The sequence below is a fragment of the Coloeus monedula genome (assembly GCF_965178545.1).
Source record: "Coloeus monedula genome assembly, chromosome: 9".
NCBI classification, from domain to species: domain Eukaryota; kingdom Metazoa; phylum Chordata; class Aves; order Passeriformes; family Corvidae; genus Coloeus; species Coloeus monedula.
Window position 1 is genome coordinate 15,589,169 of NC_138789.1, and position 19,442 is coordinate 15,608,610.

Consider the following 19,442-nt stretch of genomic DNA (forward strand, 5'->3'; position numbering starts at 1 on the left):
TACAGGTCATGGTTTCAAAACTAATTTTCTAAAGGTGTAGATGTCATTTCAAGATTTTAAATCCACCAGACACTGACTTAATTTGTTTTCCTGGTAGGAAGGTTCTAGGTAGAATATTTCTAGATGCAGTCCTAAGGTTTTGCAGTTCAGTCTTGAAAAAAATAACAGCTCCAAGCATTCATTGACAGCAATTTGCTGAAATCTTTGACCCTGAGTGGAAGAAGCCTTGCTGAATTGTTGGTAACTTTCCATCCTGCTATGGCTTCAATTCCACAGAGATGCCTTCCCTAGGGTTATATCTGTCTTGATAGGTATATTAGAGCTGTTATCTGTTTAGTTTAGGTGTGCAATTAGAAACTCAGCCAAGTAAAACTTAAGATAAATTAAATTTGTGTAAAATTGTTGGCTGCTGCTGTGTTTGTGAAGAGTAAGATAGTTCAGTGCCAGGAAACCTATTCTGTTTCCAATTAGAAACAATAAAAGACATAAGTAATTAGTCCAAAGAAATTTAACTATGAGAAGAAAAGTTTGTAGAGATGTTTTTTCATGCAATTTATGATGATCTTGCTCTTCCTGAAGATTTCTAGTGCTTTTGTTTTTGTTTTAGGGTAAACTTTTCAGAAGCAGCAAGTCCCATTTAAAAAACGTGAGCCTGGTTCCTGTTAGTTGTGGTGAGATATTACTGGTTAATAGGGAATTTGAGTTTTATTTAAATGTACATTTGAGATTTCTTGGGTTGCCATGTTTTTTATGTACGTGTGTTTCTAGTAATCTCTGCTTTTTTTCTTCCTTCTGCTTCCTGAATGTGTATCAAGAAGATGGCATATAATTGTGCTGCTGGTATTTCCTGGTAAGATCCATCTTCTAACTAGAAGTTGGAAGCAAAATGCCTAAAGTTTTATTGTCTTTGTAGGCAGCTGTTAAGGGGGTGCTGCTGTGGCCAAGGTGAGGTCCTGTTATGACTCTTTTTGCTTGTGAAAGAACAGAGTACCTCGGAGTTGCACAGAAAATACATGGCTGAAGCTGGTACTAGATTGCAGATTGCTTGAGCCATTACAGTATTAGAGCTGTACAGCATCCCAGCATCTTGTTTTCTCCACTCCCTTTAGAAATGTCCTGATGTAGGAAGTGCCTGAGGGCTCTACAATAAAGTAAAAAAATTCTGATTTGGTACTCAGATTATGTGTAGGGTGTTGGTCTTGTTAAACTCTGTCCGCAGTGCCATCTGTGCTTCCTCCTGCAGAGGTTCAGTAACCTCTAGGAATTTCTGCTGTTGTCAAAAAGCAATCTGTTCCAGACTACTCCTTGTGGAAATCTTGTGTACTCCTTCCTCTTTAAAGATACCCGAATGCACTTCCTTCCCTTCCACCTATTGAAACCCTCCTACATCCTGATCCTGTAAGAGACTATTCTCTTGTTTACACTTGGTAAGCAAAACCTTGCCCCTCAGCCTAGGAAGACGCAGCTGTATGCCTCCCCATGTTTGGGGGAAGGGAAGTCCTGGGAACATGCAACAGAATGATTTTTGTCCTGTTTCTGTAAACTATCTCTTACTTTTGTGCTATATTGTGCTATGATGCTTCAGCTGAAACTTCCAGTGTCTGGTGTCATCTAAACTCACAGCAATAAAATCAGGTGATTAAAAAAAAAAAAGAAAGTTGTGAAGCTGAAGGAAAAATGGGTTATAAAAGGATGCTGAGAATTGACACTCTCATCCAAACTGGGGCTTCATTCCAGCTGTGGGCCAAATATGTACCAGGTAACAAAATCTACCTCAGTATACTATTACTAAATAGGTGGAATGGTTTCACATTTTTAGTGGAATTATTTGTGTATATTTTTCTTCCTGTAATTTGGCAGGTGACATTGTAATACATTAATAAGAAAATAAACAAACAAAATACTAAAACAAAAATCACATGGAATAGAGGGGCACAATTGCTAAATGGCATAAAACATCTTCCCTTGGCACTTTTCCAGTTCCCATAGCCTTTAACTGTGACTTGTTGAAATGTCCCATTACAAGCACAGCAGCATGTGAACTGCAGGACATCAGAGTTACTTTTTCCCTGGGCTTTTGATATGTCAGGATTTTTAGTTTTATTACTATTCATATATTCCCTGAAAATGAAACCACTTTGTTGTTTCTAAACCAAAATCTGTGTTATAGTTTATGAATAAGTTACTATTTTGAGTTCTGAATGGTGGGACTTTGTGTATATGCCTTGGACATAGGCATTTAAAAATATGTACAAATTTTCAGTTCCACATGAACATTAATTCTAATCTTATTAATCAGCTTTCCAACCTCTATGTCCGTAAATCATGCGGAATTGACATGATAAATGTCAGCTAATTAAAAAAAGATATCTTCAAAAATGCATATTTAATAGGAGTAGGGTTATAAATAAACTCTTCCAAAAACTGTGCTATTCCTAAGTTTATAGAACTACTCATACAGTTAACTATTGTGTTGGGTTTTTTTACTTGAGATTGGGTGTACTTGATTACAAATGATTGCTTTTTTTTACTTACACATGGCATGCATGTATTCATTGCATTCGCATAGGGAAGCAACCTGGACAAGTGGGAGAAAAACCGGTTAAATCAGTGAAATGGTTGCCATGCGTAAAACAAGCAAACAAAAAGTGAAAAAGCTTTGGCTGTGAAGGCTGCCTTGGATGGCCTAGAAACTTGGGTTCATGTTGCTATGGCAAAACAACACAAAGGGGCAGATCCTGCTGGCTTTGCTCAAGTATCCCCATTCACTTTGTTGGGACTTGTGATGTGACTTAGAGAAGGAGGATTTTTGGCTTGCTTTGGTAGAGAAGTGTTTGTTAGCAGTGCTGTAGAGAGCTGTGCAACCTCTGGCACTACGCATGGAAAGAGGAGGGGATTACCAGAGTCCATGTTGATAAGGAGGAGAGGAAGTGGAAGTTATTCTTCAGGCAGTAAAGGAAAAGTTTAGACAAGAAGGACAGAGTTAAGGCAGGGAAGAACTTGTATGGGAAAGGTAGGCGCTGATTAATGGCGCTGTTAATGGTGGCTGTTGGGGAAGGGGCTTAAGGCAACAGAAATAAAAGGGGTGAATAAAACAATAAGTTTCCAATTCAGCAAGAAATGTGGCAAATTCCTATTCTAGAGAAGCCTTTAAAAGGAAACAGAAACACCCCAGAATCTGTGGCTCAGTCCACCAGGTTGGACTGGGCAGCAAAGCTTTGAAAAAGTAAGCAAAAATAAATTTACCAAGAGAAAAAAAGTTTGCAAAAGTTGAAGCTAAGGAGACTGTTGATTTCAAGAAGACCCAGTACATAATAGGTACTTGGGTAGAAGGACAGAATCAGACTGAGCAGAAAGGTGCTCAAATGTCCTGAAGCTTAATCCCTGGGTGTACACTTGTTCATTTTCATTTATAGTTCCTCAAGCACTTTAGAGCAGAGTCCCATGCCCTTTCGGGAGAGCATTAGGCTGGTGTGTGGGTGGATACATTTCTGCTAGTGGCAGAACAGTGCAGCATGTGATTTCTTAGTAACAAGTCATCCATAGGCCACAGAGCTTTATGGTCTGGGAGTGCCTGTCAGTAAGGACTGGAAAATCCTTAGGGAAAGGTGTTTTTTTAAGAGTAAGCATCATGCTTGTAACCTGTGAGTTCTTCCATCTTGTTGTAGTATTAGAGGTGACTTTTTAGTTCAAAGGATAGCTTTAAAAAAATCTAAAGACTGAAGTTCTGAGGAAGATGAGTAGCAGATTTTTACAAAGAAAACTATTTCTGTTAGTGAAAGGCAGAGAGAAAACAGTAGTGCACTCAAGTGATTTGTATTTTGTCTGCTGCTGGCTCTAATGAATTTAGATTGCTTTAAATACCACTGAATTAAGGAGCATTTGTTGTCCTCTAGCTTAGCATAGCAATGAGATCTGTCCTTCCAGTCAGCGCACTTCGGTATCTTTCAAAAGCACTATGCTTTTCACTGGGTTCTAGCTAAGCCTTGTGTATCAAAATTCTCATGGGCATCAGAGGCTCCTAGCTGAAACCAAATTAAAACCTTATGCTTTCTCCTCTCCTTGTTCTTATGTGCTTCAAAATGTGTTTTCTCCCCTTCCATTCTTCCAGTCTTCTTTCAAAACTAATAATAATAAAATGTAGTAGTAGTAAGATTCTTCCTGATGTTCCCAGTGGCACTCCTTCCTGATTGGATCTGCATATATATATATATTTATTTATTTATATTTTTTTTTTTTTTTCTCAATGAAACAGGGTCTTTGTGCGTTTTAGACACTTACTTTTAGCAGGACTAGTGGCCTTTACAACAGCAAATTTCACTGAAAATGATCCTGTGTTCTTCAATGGTTTTGATTCAGGTGCCCTCTTTTGCCAGCCTTCCTTGCAGCTTGTCATAGTATAAAGCATTGGCATGAAAACATATTTAGTAAACACAAAGCTCTCATGTCATCTTCTTTCTCTTCCACATGGGGATTTTTTGGTTATACTTTTAATATGCCCTTTTGTGACCTCATTTACAAAAATAGCCACCCAGATATACCCCAAAGGAAAAGATGATTCTCTTGGAAATTTCTTTTGAATCTCAAGTTGACTAGCAGTTGTGTTTACTTCTTGGATAAATAGTTTATGTTCCTTATCCCTTTGCACAGCTTTCTTCTCTTATTTCAAAGGAAATGTCTTCCTATGTTGTGGAGTGGCTCTACTTTTCCTAGTTTGCAGGTTTCACATGTTTTTTTAGTGACAGCAGGCCTTACACTGAAGCAAAATCTGGCAGATTTTGCACCACATCTTAATTTTCTCATGTTCTTTTTTTTATTGTTGTTGGTTTGTTTCTGTTTGCTACTGTCAGATGGTCACTTAATAGCAGCTTTGTAGCTGACTCCTGTCATAAGTGAGGATGATCACGTTTTGCAAAATACTGACAAATTGCCTGCTTAATAGGTTTATTCTTAAATGAGTTATTAGTAGCAGTTTTGTCTTCTGGCTTAAATTGCAGCTGCGAAGCTAACAGTTTGGGTATCATTCATCCTAAATTCATGAAGCTCCCTGTCAGTTTGTCACCTCTTCATGTTGTTTGCTATTTGCCTTCCTTTTTAAGTTTGTGAATGCATGTCTTCAAGCAAGGGAGCTCACTCTTCAGAAAGCCCTTTCAAATTTTCGTTTAAGTCTTCATTATTCACCCTTCATGAACTGGCAGAATCAGGGTAGAAGTTTAGGGCTTTTCAATCATATACTGGCAGCTCTGAGTTATACCATGGAAATGTATTGGTCAGTGGGTTGTGGTAGGAATCAAATCACTCATACAGACAGAAATATGTATGTGTTCTCTCTGCCTTTTAAATTATCTTTTTCAAAAAGACTTTCATCAAAGCTGAATTGAAACTTGACATTTTAACATACTTAGATGCTCAGGTCAGAACAGGATTCTAAACAGCATTGCTTTCTCTCCAGTTGTTTCCCTGTGTTCCCTATTTCTATCCAACTTGGTGCCTTATAAAAATGTCACTAAAGAATGAGAGGTTTGTGCTGATGGGACAGTGATCAAAGTCAAGTCTTGTGTTTTCTATTTGATATATTAGTGTATGTGCTGTAGTTGCTCTTTTTCTGGTTTCTCTTCTGTTTGTTAATGTTGGTGGTGACATGATTGCACACCAGTAACTTGGGGTTCAGAATGCTTCTTCATTGCCTATTTGCACACATGACATCTTGCAGAACATTATGATGGTCTTCTATAGATATCACTGATGAGAAACCTCATTATTTGCGCTATTTGATAATTTTTCTTTATGGCAGCATTTAAAATTTGAATTGGCAACCAAATACTATCACCAGGTAGCATTAGGTTTCTTTTCATCTAGAGAAATAGCAGCAAATTATTCCAGTTTATATTTGACTTCCCAAATGATGCTCAGTATTTGTCACGTCTTGCCATTTTGCCAAAAGTGCATCTTACGTGGGACACTGAGCTTGAAAGTGACCTGCATGAACCCCATGTTGTGACAGATAGTCAGCTCCTTGCTTGCCCCATACACTGCTGTCCTGCAGAAGTGTGTCTGGGTGCTCCCAGCAGCCTGCAGAGCTGCTCCTGGGCTTTCCTCCCACCTCCCAGGTGGAATTTGGGGAGCTGCCAAGACCGGTTGGAGGTTCCAGGAGTTGGGTGCCAAGTGAAGAATCTCTTGGAGGCTGGAGTTCTGGCCTTGGGCACTGACAGCCCTTTCAGGTGTGTGGATGCAGCTCCCTGCACACAAAGCAGTGTCGTCCCTGCCAAATAACCTGTGGAGAAAGGCTGCAGAGGAGTTTCTCGTGTTTTCCTCGTAGCCCAAGGAGTGCTGGTCTAGGTGCAGGTTTTTTGTTGAGCAGACTTTTGCTGGTGCCCAGCATGGCACACACTGTATAGCAGAATCTGGCCTTTTGTCCTTGTGCTTAATTCTATTCTAATGTCAGCAAGAACCTTTTAAATGGTATTCATGTTGCCACAGTTTTAGATTTTTTGGTCCTGACTCAGCATTTTGCTATCACTTAGTCCCATGATGGGGGTTTGTAATTGCTTGCATTGCTTTATGGTGAGTGTTAGTGGTTGCCAAGGCACCATCTGTCATCTGCTCCCAAAGGCTGGTAATGAAGTAAAGTAGATAAAATTTTTTATTTGACTGAACACAATACTGACATTCTGGTTCTTTACCTTCTTGGTCTGTAATCTGATTCTAGACATCTAAATGACTGAGAATAGATTTTAAAAAAAAGGTGGAAGAGGATATTGTGGATCTGGTTAAGCATTTCCCCTCCAAAATCTGCAGCATGCATTCTGGGGTCAGAATTTTCAATGTTTGTAAGGCTTGCAGGCATCAGCTGTATTGTCGTTTATTAGTATAGCACACTAGAGTTGTTTAACTCACCTGGTATATCATCTCTTGAAATCTCTTAAAATAAAGATTCTGAACAGTTTTATGTTTATATTTAGTGTCAAGTGGCATTGAAAAGTTTTCAAAGTTTGTCATACTGAGAAATGATGAATTAAATCGAGTTACCTGTAAACCAGCTAGAGCACATGTGAAACACTTCTCCATGCTATAATAAAGGTAGTAGCAGATAACGAAGCAAAAAATGTTTATATGCCCCAGAGAAAGTCTGATTACTTAAAATAAACATGTCTGAGGGTGTGAGTACCACTGGCAGGCTTCAAGTGGGACTTTGGTATTAGCTGACAGAAAGGACTCTGGGATCTCACTTCCAAGTAGATCCTAACTTGCACAATATATAATATAAGGGAGCAACATCTGCAAAGTACTGAAATACAGGGGGAAGAGTACTAGGCCACTGGTACCTAGGGTATCTGGCAATATAAAATGCATTCCTCTAGTAGTCCTTTGAGAAAGAGTTCTGTTTTTCCTCTTAAAAGAGAGATAATTTAAATACCTAGTAACATTTCTGTAAGTTGTATTTGTATTAATATTTACTTTTACTTCTTTCTGTAGGCAATTAAAAGTCCAGAAGATCTGATTTCAAAGCACACCACAAATTTCAAAGAAAGTAAATCTACATGAAGAGCTACAAAGGAACTTGATTTGAGAAGACACAGCACTTACAAAAATGTCGTCAAGTTGTGTGACTTCAGTGTTTGCTTTGATCGTTTTGTGCTTTGCAGCTGCAGGTAGGTGGTATTATGTAAATCATGCATTCAGTGTAACTGATCATGCATATTTAGAATTGTTGATCAAAAATACTTTTTCATGTTGAAAAAATGTAGGTCACCTAAAGTTTGTTTATGTCTAGGTTTTCAATAAAACTATTGTGATCATAATTGCATCATATATGATGTGAGAAACAATGCTGTTCCTATAAGAATGTTTTCTTGCACCTATGTTCACCCTTAAAATAATTTAAGAACTGCAGTAGTAATGTGAATTAAGTTATTTACTTATTTATTTTGTAAAAATTGCACGGTGCACATGTATTATAAAGGGGAGGGTTGATATGAAAGCCTTTGGGAGTGGAAGCAGGGTAGCTCTGCCAACATGATGAACTATTGGCTCTGTCAAGAAGCTGGATTTATTTCCCCAGGTGCAGGGTTGTGTTGGTGGAGCTGAGGCTGCTAGAGTCTCTCTAGAGTTGGGCTGAAAGGGTGTACCAGCTCAGCTCCATGCTGCTTCCAAGACCTATAATCTGGAATTAAGACCCAATTATTTGACTTTATAAAAAATATATCTCACAAAATCCCAGTAAGGTTCATAATACGTCACTGAGTCTGTCCATCCTTCCTGGATTATTGGAATAAACCTCACCTCGGTCGTTCCTGACAGTTGTCTAATCTGTTTATAGTTAACCATCAGTGCTGATGGCAAAAACCTTTTAGTAACAGTTGTCAGTGTTAATGGAGTTCTCGTAGGTTAGGAACATGCATTGCCGTTTAAGGGGATTGTTGCTGTCCCACATTTTGGCCTAGCTGGGGATTTTGAAAACAGTATGTTGCAATAACTTATGACAGAGAAAGGAAAGATCTGTGGAGTTCAAGTACAGAGTTTATAGTGTCGTTTCTTCAAGCACTGAAGTGATTCTACTCAGTATGTTTGTTTGTCAAAGTTCTTTCTGTGGTTGCAAGGGGAAGCCTCTTATGTGTCCAGCTTGTGTACAGCATGGGTCTTTGGAGAAGAGGCCAAGTGGATATACAGCCAGTCAGAATGAGACAGTGGGAAAAGTGGACAGTGGACAGATGGCTTGCTTAAATATGAGATGTCCTCACTGTGGAAAAGATGACCAGCTTTGGAAGAGACAAGGCTGAGCAATTAAATGTGTTACAATTTGGCTTCATTTCATCTTCAGCATGGAAAATTATGTTGTTTCAAGCCCTCAAGCCTTGTGGGACTTTCTCTGGGTTTGACCTCCTTGAAGGCATCCATCCAACATTAGTAACTTTGATTGTTTAATAGTACGTGATGCTAACATTTTGCAACAGCTTCGTTACAGACAGACTTTCAGCAATACCGGGTGTGTCTGAGTGTGTCTGCGGCTGCAGCTGAGGACATGAATGCTGCTCTTGGCTGAGAAGAGCCATTACTTGGAGCAAATCCCAATCATTCTAGATGTGTAAAAATCTACTCTAAAAGGAAGTGCCAGTGCAAAAAATAAAAGCTTTTTTAATTGATCACAACCATAATTCTGTTTTGCTGCTGAGGAGAATGCTTGCCTAACAAGGCAGCTTACCTCTTAACACCAGCTTTAATTAAAACTCACTGATTTAAAAGTGTTATCAAATTGCACTACTATTAGAAAGCTATTCAGTGTTCAGAAAACATGTCTGTCTTGAAATTTATTGTGGCTTTTTTGGTTTTACTCCCCAATTCTGTGTTTTCCTCTGGCAGATATTCTTGAAACAAACTCTTAAAAAGATTTGGATTCAATCAGATGCTTATTCATAAATAGAGTCACAGAATTATTTTGGCTGGAAGGGACCTCTGGAAGTCTAGTCCAGTACCCTGCTTGGAGGAAGGCTAATTTCAAATTCTTTCTTTCTTGGAGACTGATTCTTCCCTCTATCTGAATGGGAAGAAGTTAGCTGAAGAGAGTAGGAAGGGTCACAGTTTGTTGGGGGAAGGTGAGGAAGCACTGTCTTTGTGGTTTCTGGCTGTACCTGCCTTTGTATTTTGGTTTTCCTCCATGCTTTTAAATTTTTTTCAATAAATTCTTAATGAGAACAACTAGTTAATGTCCTTTACAGAGCATAATGAATACAGTAAGATAAGAGCAAGAACTGATGGACTATGATGAAGAGGAAAGAGGTGTCAGGCAGATATAATTAAAACTAAGGAAGGACAGCTCTCTGAAGGTTATTTAGGTAGAGCTTTTGCAACTTGAGATCTTGAGTCCTGTTAATGCAAACACTTGTACTTTAAATGCAGGGAGTTTGTGTCTCTAGGTGAAGAACAGGTGGGAGCAAGCAATGAGTTCCAGTCACGTGAAAAAGCTGTGGCAGAGGCCCCTGAGCTCTGGTCAGCGTGATGGCCAGGGTACTGCAGGCTTGGCTCTTAATTGCCAGTGTACAGAACCCGTGCTCTTTCAGCCTTGAACCACTAATGTACTAGTATAAATAAAACTAGAAGTCTAAATAAAGTTAAGAAGTATAAATAAAATCCCTCATGCTTGTGGTGGAGCCTGGGGGAGGCAGGGGGCAGCATGCCACCTCCCTAGGGTATTGATTTTTATACATTGAGCCCTTTGCCAGCTTGCTCTTTGTTTCTGAAGAAGTCAGGCTGCTGCAGCAGAACACATCTTTCTTTTGTTTGCCAGTCCTACACTGAAACTGTTGCTACTGGTCTAGGGTTTTTTTTCTGACTTTACAATATCTTCAGCATTCTTGTATTTTCAGTATAAGTGAGCTTCTAGATAGAATCTATGTTCTGTTTAGTTTCTTTCTTTTTATTCTTGCTCTTTAAGGTACTAATGTGTTAAATATATCAAAAAAACCCCAAAACCCTGGAGATACATGACATGATGCACAGAGATGGATTGTCAAAGATGAGTCACAGACTTGCATGTTTTTCATGCCAATAGCTTGAAGATTACACCTCACTAACTGCATTGAAAATGGTCTATATAAATATTCAAAGAATATTTGCCTGTTTTTCTATCTCCTCATACTACTTGGATGTATGTAGCTAAATGCTTATGTGAATGTGATTTGCTTTCGTCTTGTATGTGGATTTCTTGTAAGCCTGTATTCATACAGCTTCAATTAGACAGAAAAACACTGTAAAGAAAACCTTGATTACTCTGAGATGTTTCTACTTCATGGAGAGTCAGAGGCAGGATGGAGAGAAGAACTGCTGGCAAGCTATCTCCCTGACTGAAGGAATTAAGTTTTTGAAGTGGGATTAAATTAAGGTCTGGCAACCTGCAGTAGGAACTCCATACAAACACTCAGAACTGCACACAGTTATCCAGGCCTTGGATAACCTCTTAAGTTAGTCTGGCTTTGTAATCTTGGAGCAAAAATATTATGTCCTAATGTGGCTTAAATCAAAGGCTGGAACATATTTATTTTACTTGCTGGCAAATTTGTTCAGTTGGGTGCATGATGCATGTTTTAATAAAATGTCTTAGAGGACAACTGAAATGCATACCTGCCCTAGACCCTGAGGGCCAAACCTTCAGCAAGACAGGTCCTTCCATGAAAGAATGGGAACATTTTTTAACTTGAACTTCTATTTTTCCTTTTTTCTTTGCTGCATTACTCTTTGGCTGGAAAGAAGACAGAAGGGTGATACAGCCTCTGGATCTGCACTGGCCAAAGGTTCTCATTCCAGCCTCTGGGGTCGATCCTCTGTTGGTGCAAATCCTCCCTGCTGCTGAGAAACCAGTGCAGCTATGGTATCTGATACCAACCATAATTTGCCCATGTAGCCATGTTCACTTTCCTTCAACCCCCCTGATATTTGGCCTGTGCTTGCCTTCTAGACACCTCTCTCCTTATGACAGAGCTTCATGGTTGTGGTCAAGCAGATGAAGACCCTGTAAGAATTGGATATATTCAAGAATTTACCTTTTTTTCCTGTAATACCGTGGTTACTGGTTTATCTGCTCAGGTTAGGTCTGTCTTTATGGTTTTCTTCCAACAGCTCTTTATTCCCTGGTTTTCCACTCTACTGTAATCCTAGCTGTTTTTTCTTTCTTTCTACATACTTGTTCTTATAAGTAGTATTACATTGTTCGGAGCATGTGTGCTTCATTTTCAGTAAGACTGTCCACTTGCAAGCTCATGTATCATTTGGATCTGTGCCCCCCAGATATGGTGGTGGTGGGTGCCATGTTAATAAGCATAACAACAGGAAGAAACAGGCCTTGTCATGACATCTACTTTTGCCTTTTTTTTTTTTAAGACGAACTTCCCCTGACCTTGAACACTGTTTCCAAAAGCAATATAGGATTCTTCAAAGCGTAGTAGAAAAACCTTCAACTGGAAGGTGAAGGACATGATCTAAAAAAAAATAGAAATTAATACTGTGAGTTACACAAATTTCCTTCTATTTTAAACAGTGGTTGCTGGATATTTCCCAGATGTAATTAGGTTGTAATTTAAATTTTTTTCCCAAAGTATTTGTTGCCAGAGGTGTGGAATTTTTTGTTTGTTTAAATTGTTTAGAGGATGAGAACCAAGGGACAGAGACTGGATCTTGAATTCCTAGGACTGAAGTAAAGCACAGGCTGGTTGCAGCTTTTGAATGGATGAGGATTTCACTCTCTACCTCCCTTTCCCTTCACTTTCTCATAATCAGCTGACTTCTGCCTCCCTTGTAAAATCACCTACTCCTATCCCTTTATGGTCTGGATATTCAGACTTTTGAGGATGAGATGAACCATCACTAAGAACATTTGAAGATTTGCAGTCTCAGAATTAGAGGAGCAGAGGGCTGGTTCATGTGCTGTCCATGCTGGAAAGGCTGTGAGCCCTCCTGCAGGGGCTGCAAGGGAGTGGTCACCCTCTTCATGGGAGGCTAACGTGCTCTCAGTTCTGAGAAATACTATTGAGAAACCAATGACTGGCTATTAAAGGTGGAAATTGTTCTAATTTTTTTATTCATTCAGCACCCTGATGGTGATTCGAAACATCTTAATATCAGTTGTTTATCTGATAGGGAAGAAAATGATGAATTCCTAATTTCATGTCAGTGAGCTCTGTGAGGTAACCTTGAGATGCCAAAATATACATTAAAAAAGATAGTTAATTTTAATTTCACACAGACCATAATACCTTTCAAGCAGTAAATTGTTTTAAGTGAGCACTTTAAATACAAAAACTGATTAAAACTTGGAAGCTAGACTAAATCTGTGTCCCCTGACTTGAGTTTCTTCAGCATTCTTCTGCTGCATGGTGATCTATTCCTTTGTAAATTACATTTTTAATCTGGTCATCTGTCTGTCTTTCAACAACTGAATTGAGCCAAATCCTGTGCCATTTCTGTGTGCTTTATGAATAAATAGTGGTTTTTTATCTTCCAAACCGCCACAAAAATTCTGAAGAATTTAGAGTCAGGATACAGAGAAGGGTTATGTATTTTCAAAGAGGTAATTGTATCACAGACTTGGAATGGCTTGAACTGAGCAGATTTCATTTTTCCTGTATCAGCAAGGCTCTCAAGCTAAAAGCAGTTGAATTTCAGCAGAATTCTGCACAATTCTGCACCCATGTGGAGCAGTAGGATGTGGGATTGTGGGTCCTGATTCAGCAGAACAGCTGAGTGTATATCAAAGTGTTTGCATTATCTCTAAACATGAATATCTGGTTCTTTGATTAAAACTGACTCTGGGTGATGCCAAAGGAACCCTAAGAAATATGAAGCCCATAATGCAGTACTCAAATTGCGTAGATGCAGGCAAATGGCAGCGTTTCTGAGGGTCTCTGGGGGGAAGTTCTCCACTGATGAAAAGTAGTTTTGAGGAAAATTTTATGGCACAGAATGGGGAATGGCATTAATCCTTGTCTTTCTAAGGAAATTTATTCAATTTTTTTTTAAAAGAGAAACTTGTCTTTAACAAATTCTAAGCTTCACATAATTATTTTATAAATACTTCGCTAAAAATAATTCTTTTGTTTTCTGAAGGGAATTGGGATTTGAGGTTTTGCTTGTAGATCTTTTAATATCCTTTCTGTATAGCAGGCCCTTATTAACTCTTTCTTAGCTTCTCCATCTGTCATTTGTCTTATAAATAAAATGAACCCTTGATCCCTTTAATTAATAAAAAAGTGAAAAGGGCATATTTAGTTAACTAAAGATTAGGCTTCAAAGGCTGTAGCACCCCAAACCCAGCATTCCTGAATGTGATCCTGGGGTGTCTCAACAAGAAATGAAGCATCTGCTATTAGAAGAACAATTGCTCTTTTCACATGAAAATTGTATTGAATTTCTGCAAATCTTTTTCTTTTATAAGCTCCTTCCACTGCAATATGCTTGTATGATTCAATGCTGTTATTTTGCTACTGGTTATATTATAGTGTAGAGAAAATACAGGGATCAGACACATTCCTTTTCAAAGACGAGAAATAATTTCATCCTCTGTAGCTAACAACAGAAAGAACTGAAGTCCCTTAGGCTGTCATAGGAGAGATGAATTTGGAGTGAAAAAAAAATATATTTAGCACAAAGATTGTACCATGTTTCATTACCTGAAGGCATTGAGTTGGATTCGTCTTTGGTGTAAACTTGTTTTAAGTCAGTGGAATTTCACCAAGGATAAATTTTGACCCCAGGTGACAAAAGCAAAGGTTTTTAATAATGCCATGAAGTGCAGCTGCTTTAAGCACAATGTGCTGTTCCTCATAAGTGTACTTTATAAAAGATGGAGCTATTGTTCCTTTTTTTGGCAGCTTCCACACTGTGAGACTTACTAATAGGCATTTAATAAAAAAGGGATTTTACCTGTCAGGGATGGAAATAACTAAACTGAAAATGTCATTACTCTCATTATTTGAAGTAGTGCAGAGAAGTAACAAATAAAGGAATTCAGGGTTGGGCGATGGAAACATATGTAAGGTTTGTTGCCATTTTATCTCTTCAGTGAAAAGTTTGCTTTCATCTGAAGCAGGTTTGGTGTTTTAGTGGTTGTTTTTTCTTTTGTTTTCTTTTTAAATTTTAAATTAATGCATTTTTCTTAACAGTTGGAGTTGAGAGTGAGTGAAGAATTTGTTTTTATTGTTATTTTCACTTCTTTTCCTCTTTTCTTTTTCTTCATTTCCTGGATCACTAAATTTGCCTTGTGTCTGGAAAGGATGATTGATGCAATCTGTTTTGGAATAAATAAAATTTTTCTTTTTTATTACTTTTAATTTAAATGGAGCAGTAATACATATGTCCTACTAGAGATGCTCCTCAAGTTACTTTGATTCTAGCTACTATGTCAAGTTTCCTTCAGAAGATTGTGTCCCTTCCATTAGTGTGTAAAAATCAGTGGGGAGTGACTGGACACTTAGTGTCACAATGCCTTGGTGATTCTTTAGACTTCAGGAATTGTGTTAAAGTGGATAAAGGTGAAAAGGTTATTTGAAAATTTAGCTATTGCTGAAGTAGCTTAGCATAGTTCAGTTTGCAAATTTGGGGTTGCTTTAAGGAAATCTGTAGAAGATGAAGGACTTTAAAAGCAATGGTCACACATTTTATGTATTTGTGGATGTTTGTGTTTATTCCAAATGGGCAATTCCTGGTTACTCTTGAGAAACATCTGCTCTGTAGCATCAAAGCTCTCTGTGGCTCAGGGCATGGCTGGACAGGTGCTGCTGTGTCTGAGGACCATGGTGGAGTCTTCTCCTGCCCATGGAGTGATGTGCACTCTTCACAGAGCCAAGGCACAGCAGCCCTGTGTGACTCAATGTGTGTGTATTCATCCTCTGTGGTGGCTGACTGTAAATGCCTGTGTCTGAAGGACCTCTGGGAGAGGGTGGAGCAAGTTAGGGCTGTCAGAGCAGTTCCTTCCAGCTGTGGCTCAGCCATGAGCAGGGAGTCCTGAAGGAGAGCGCAGGGATGCTGGACCACCAGCTGGACTTGTTCTCCTTGTGGAGTCCCCGTGCCTGATGGCTAGAGCTGTATTAAATGAATAGGGCTAATCTATGAGCTTCTGCTTTTGACTGAAAGATGAAAGGCCTTGTATCTGGATTTGTGACTTTCTCTGTGATCTCCCCACGAGTTATTTAATCTCTCCATCTTGGTCTCTTGATATGTAAAACAGATGTGTTCAACCCTGGCATCTTCCATGCAGGACTGTTTGAAGAGCCAACGTAATCACTTTAAAGTACTTGGATCACATTGTTGCAAACTGCTGTGTTCTCATTAATTCTTCAAAACCTCCCTCTGCCCTTTTTTGGAGGTAGGAAAATGGCAAAGGTTTTATTTAAGGGACTGTCAGACGTTTTGCCTATTTTGCTTATTTTTAGACTCATGGATGCTGAACTGCAGAAGTTTGTTGTGATCTCTGAGAAGGAACAAGGTGGTTGAAGTTTTGGCAAGTCATAGATTAATTATGATATTCTGAGAAGTGTCTTAACTCATGAAGTAACTTCTTTTTTCTCTACCTGCCATGCCAATCCTTATTAAAAAAAAAAAAAAAAAAAAAAAATCACTATTTTTGCAAGGCAAGGAAGTGGGAAATCTGAGACTGTACCAGAAAGTATTTTCAGGTGAAATGCAACTCATTTCTTGCATCACTGGGAGACAACTTACAGCAGCAGGTAGTACTGTGTTAAATCCCATACATAGTTTGAGCAACATGATACAAGTTAATGTGTGGCTTCAGTTTCCTGCATTAGGGTAGACTTTGACTTTGGAGATGATTTGTTAAACTGTATAATTTGTAAAAGTTGCCAGATTTCTGTATCTTCTGCTTTGAAATGTTAGGTCAGTCTGGCAAAATACTCCTTTATAGCACTAATGAGTTCAAAGCAGTAATTAATTTTTCTGTGGGATATTTTTACCTTCAAGCTGAAAAAGTAATGGGTATTTGAGTAAATTGGCAAGAAAACTGTTCAGAGATTACTTTGGAAATTACTTGTCTCAGTTGCTTTTTGGAACTAGGCCAAAATGCTAAAATAGTGCTCATGGCCATATTGTTGGCTTCATTCATTTTCATTCTCCCAGTGCTAATGTTTGATCTCTGTGATCACATTTACCATCACAGATGGAAGTAAGAGAGCTCAAGTTTGCATCGTAGGAAGGTCTCTGAGGTTTTTCAGAAGATTACAATTGTCTTAATTGTAATACTTGACAAATGCTTCTGCAGTGCCTCCTGGTTAAAAGGCCAGTTATCTGACTTTAGTAATAGTTTCTTTACCAAGGAAAAAAAAGTAACTGAAATGTCAGAATAAGGATTACTTCATGCCAGTAATAGAAAAATAAAAGCAACCCTGAAAAAGATCTGGTTGTGTTACTTGTGTTCTCTTGAAATCTTTTTTATTTTTTTGAAATTAGCAAAACTAAGGTTTTTGTCAGCAATTTCATTCCCAAGATAAAACAATGTTTAAGCCTTTGTGAAGGTTGATTTTGAATAAAACCATTTTAAAAAATTAAAGTTACTTGATTCTAGGTCTCTGATACACTTACTGGATCTCAAAAGTATGTTTGCAGCAAGAAGCCTATAAGTCAGCTCTTGTAAATACTAGACTGAACTTCAACTTTATTGATATGATTCAGGAAAAAAGAATTCTAATGAAACAGTTCTGAGTATTGAACTGCTTAATGGTGTTGTTAAAATCTTCTTGTATGCGGAGAAAACCAAACCAGCTTATCCTTCTGTTTGTTTCAACATTACACAAGCACTATGTAAAGGATTAACCAAAAAAATTGTCTAAAACATTTCCAGTAAAAGTTGCTAACAAAGAACTCCTTTATTTTTTTCTGCCTTGAAGAGTCCTAGAATGTATCTTCCCTCTTTCTCCAGAGAAATAATAATGCACTTGAGATGGTTTTATGGGTCAAGCATTCATGTAACTGTCTATGATTTGACAAGATTGCTCAAAGAAGAAGTGGAATGAAATCAGGATTTACCAGGGAGGATTTCTGAGCAATGAATCAGTGCTTTTTTGGCTAGTGGACTGAAGTAATTTAATTGGAGCAATCTACATTTTTTGTGCTAGTTGACTGAACTAATTAAGTTGATTCAGTTCTGATACCTGTGTTGTCATCTTCTTCCAGTTTCTTTCCTTAAATTTTTGGAAGGAACCAGCCTCTGTACTGGTGTCCCCATGCTCCCTGGTGGCATCCCTTGCTGGAATGCTTTTCTGAGGATTTGGTTTGTTGCTTGGTGGGCTACAAATGCTGCAGACAGAACAGGTTCATGTTCAGACCATAACTTTCTGCAGATTTGCTGTGTCTTCTTCCTTTTAATTCCATTCTAAACCAATGAGTAGGTGTCTGATCCTGATACAGTTGTATAGCAGTATCTCTCTAGGAAGATTTAATGGGAGAAATTTGAAAGATCCATCTTTCTTAATGGATTTAATCCTAGGGTTCATGCCCTGAAATGGTAACAAAACTCGTGTTCTTGTCTGAAGTCTTTTGGCATGCCTTCTCCACTGGCGACACATGGGTTTGTTTGCTTTTTCTTCAAAGCTGCTTCTTGTTAGGTCCTCTGGGTTATTTTGTTAAATAGGCCACGGCTGGTGGCATTGGAGAGAGATTTACTGAGAACCTGCTGTGCAGGGGCTGTTGTGCCAGTGAAGGGAGATCATGCTATTGTTCACTGTTGGGGGGACCCTGCAATGAGTGTGATGTTCTCTGCTCCCCTCTTTACTTGGGGGTATGTTCTTCCTCCTGTGTTCAATACCTCACTGTAATTGTCTGTATCCAAGATGTGTATTAGTATGTTTTTTTTTAGTTAGGATGATCTCATCAGTAATGAGTATTTGATGCCTTTGTAATGCTCCTAATATACACATAGAACAGCTGGAAGAGACTTTTTAAACAACCATCTTTGTAATATCCTGAATGATCTCAAAGAACGTTTAAATGCAACGGTGCAGTTACATTGGCAGCTTTAAAGATAAACATTTCTTTTTCATACAATGGCTGAACAGTGGGTAGTGGGTGACATATGGGGTCGCTCTGCATTTATGATGAATGAAAACTGCAGTAAACTGTCTAAGGGGACTAACTGAACTGTTAATGGTTAATATTAAGCATAATTTAAAAGCTGGTAGATTAGAGTACACTTCGGTGCTATATTTCTGAATATATTCAATTAGTTACTGTAGCCTTGTTATCCAGAGAAAAGGATTGTTTGTCCTCAACAAGAACTTGGTTCTTTTCCAGCCAAACTTGTGGCACTGGTGGTAGGGCTGTCAGTAGTGCGACTGTCGAACTGCTCTGCCTGGGTTCTCTGAGTGTGAGTCAGGTCTGTGCTGTCCTTGGGGGAGGGAGTGGGGGTGTTTGTTATTCAGTTGTTTGTATCCAATTAGAAAATGTTGATACCGTGCTTCAGTTGGTAAGTAGGGGGCGGTGGCTTTTCTAAAGCAGGATACACTCAGGCTTATGCTTCACCAAGTAACTTGCCTTGCAGTGTAATGTTAAGACTGCCTCTGCATTGTAGGGACAGTAAATTACCACAGACAGATCTCATGAGGTATTAGTGAAAGAATGGGTGTTAACTTCCATTCCATTCAATGAATTTAAACCACTGGTCCACTAATAGGAAAAATAAGCCTGGCTCCTGTGTGCTCACATGAGAGCTTTTGAAGTCCTAGAAGTGGCTGGTTTTCTCTGAACCATCATGATTGCTAGAGCAAATAAGGGACCCTTGAAAGTGAGTGGCAAGGGTAGTGGAGCCTCCCATTTTTGCAGCAGCTCATGTTTGTACTAGAGGAAAATGAATTTCCTCTTACAGAAGTAGAATATCGAAGTATTGCTCAAGTATTTTGAGCAAGCTGGTCTATGGTTCACCTGGTGGCACAGTCAGACATAACCAC

At 38.7% G+C, this 19,442-nt stretch overlaps 1 protein-coding gene across 1 annotated transcript in view; it reads left to right on the top strand.

Moving 5' to 3' along the window:
- Positions 1–19,442, top strand: part of TGFBR3 (transforming growth factor beta receptor 3) — a 115,946-nt gene that overhangs the window by 6,093 nt on the left and 90,411 nt on the right. Inside the window, exon 2 of the mRNA XM_082286800.1 lies at positions 7,477–7,652. Within this exon, the coding sequence (XP_082142926.1) occupies positions 7,592–7,652 (61 nt within the window). The 5' untranslated portion in view covers positions 7,477–7,591. The remainder of the gene's footprint in view (positions 1–7,476; positions 7,653–19,442) is intronic.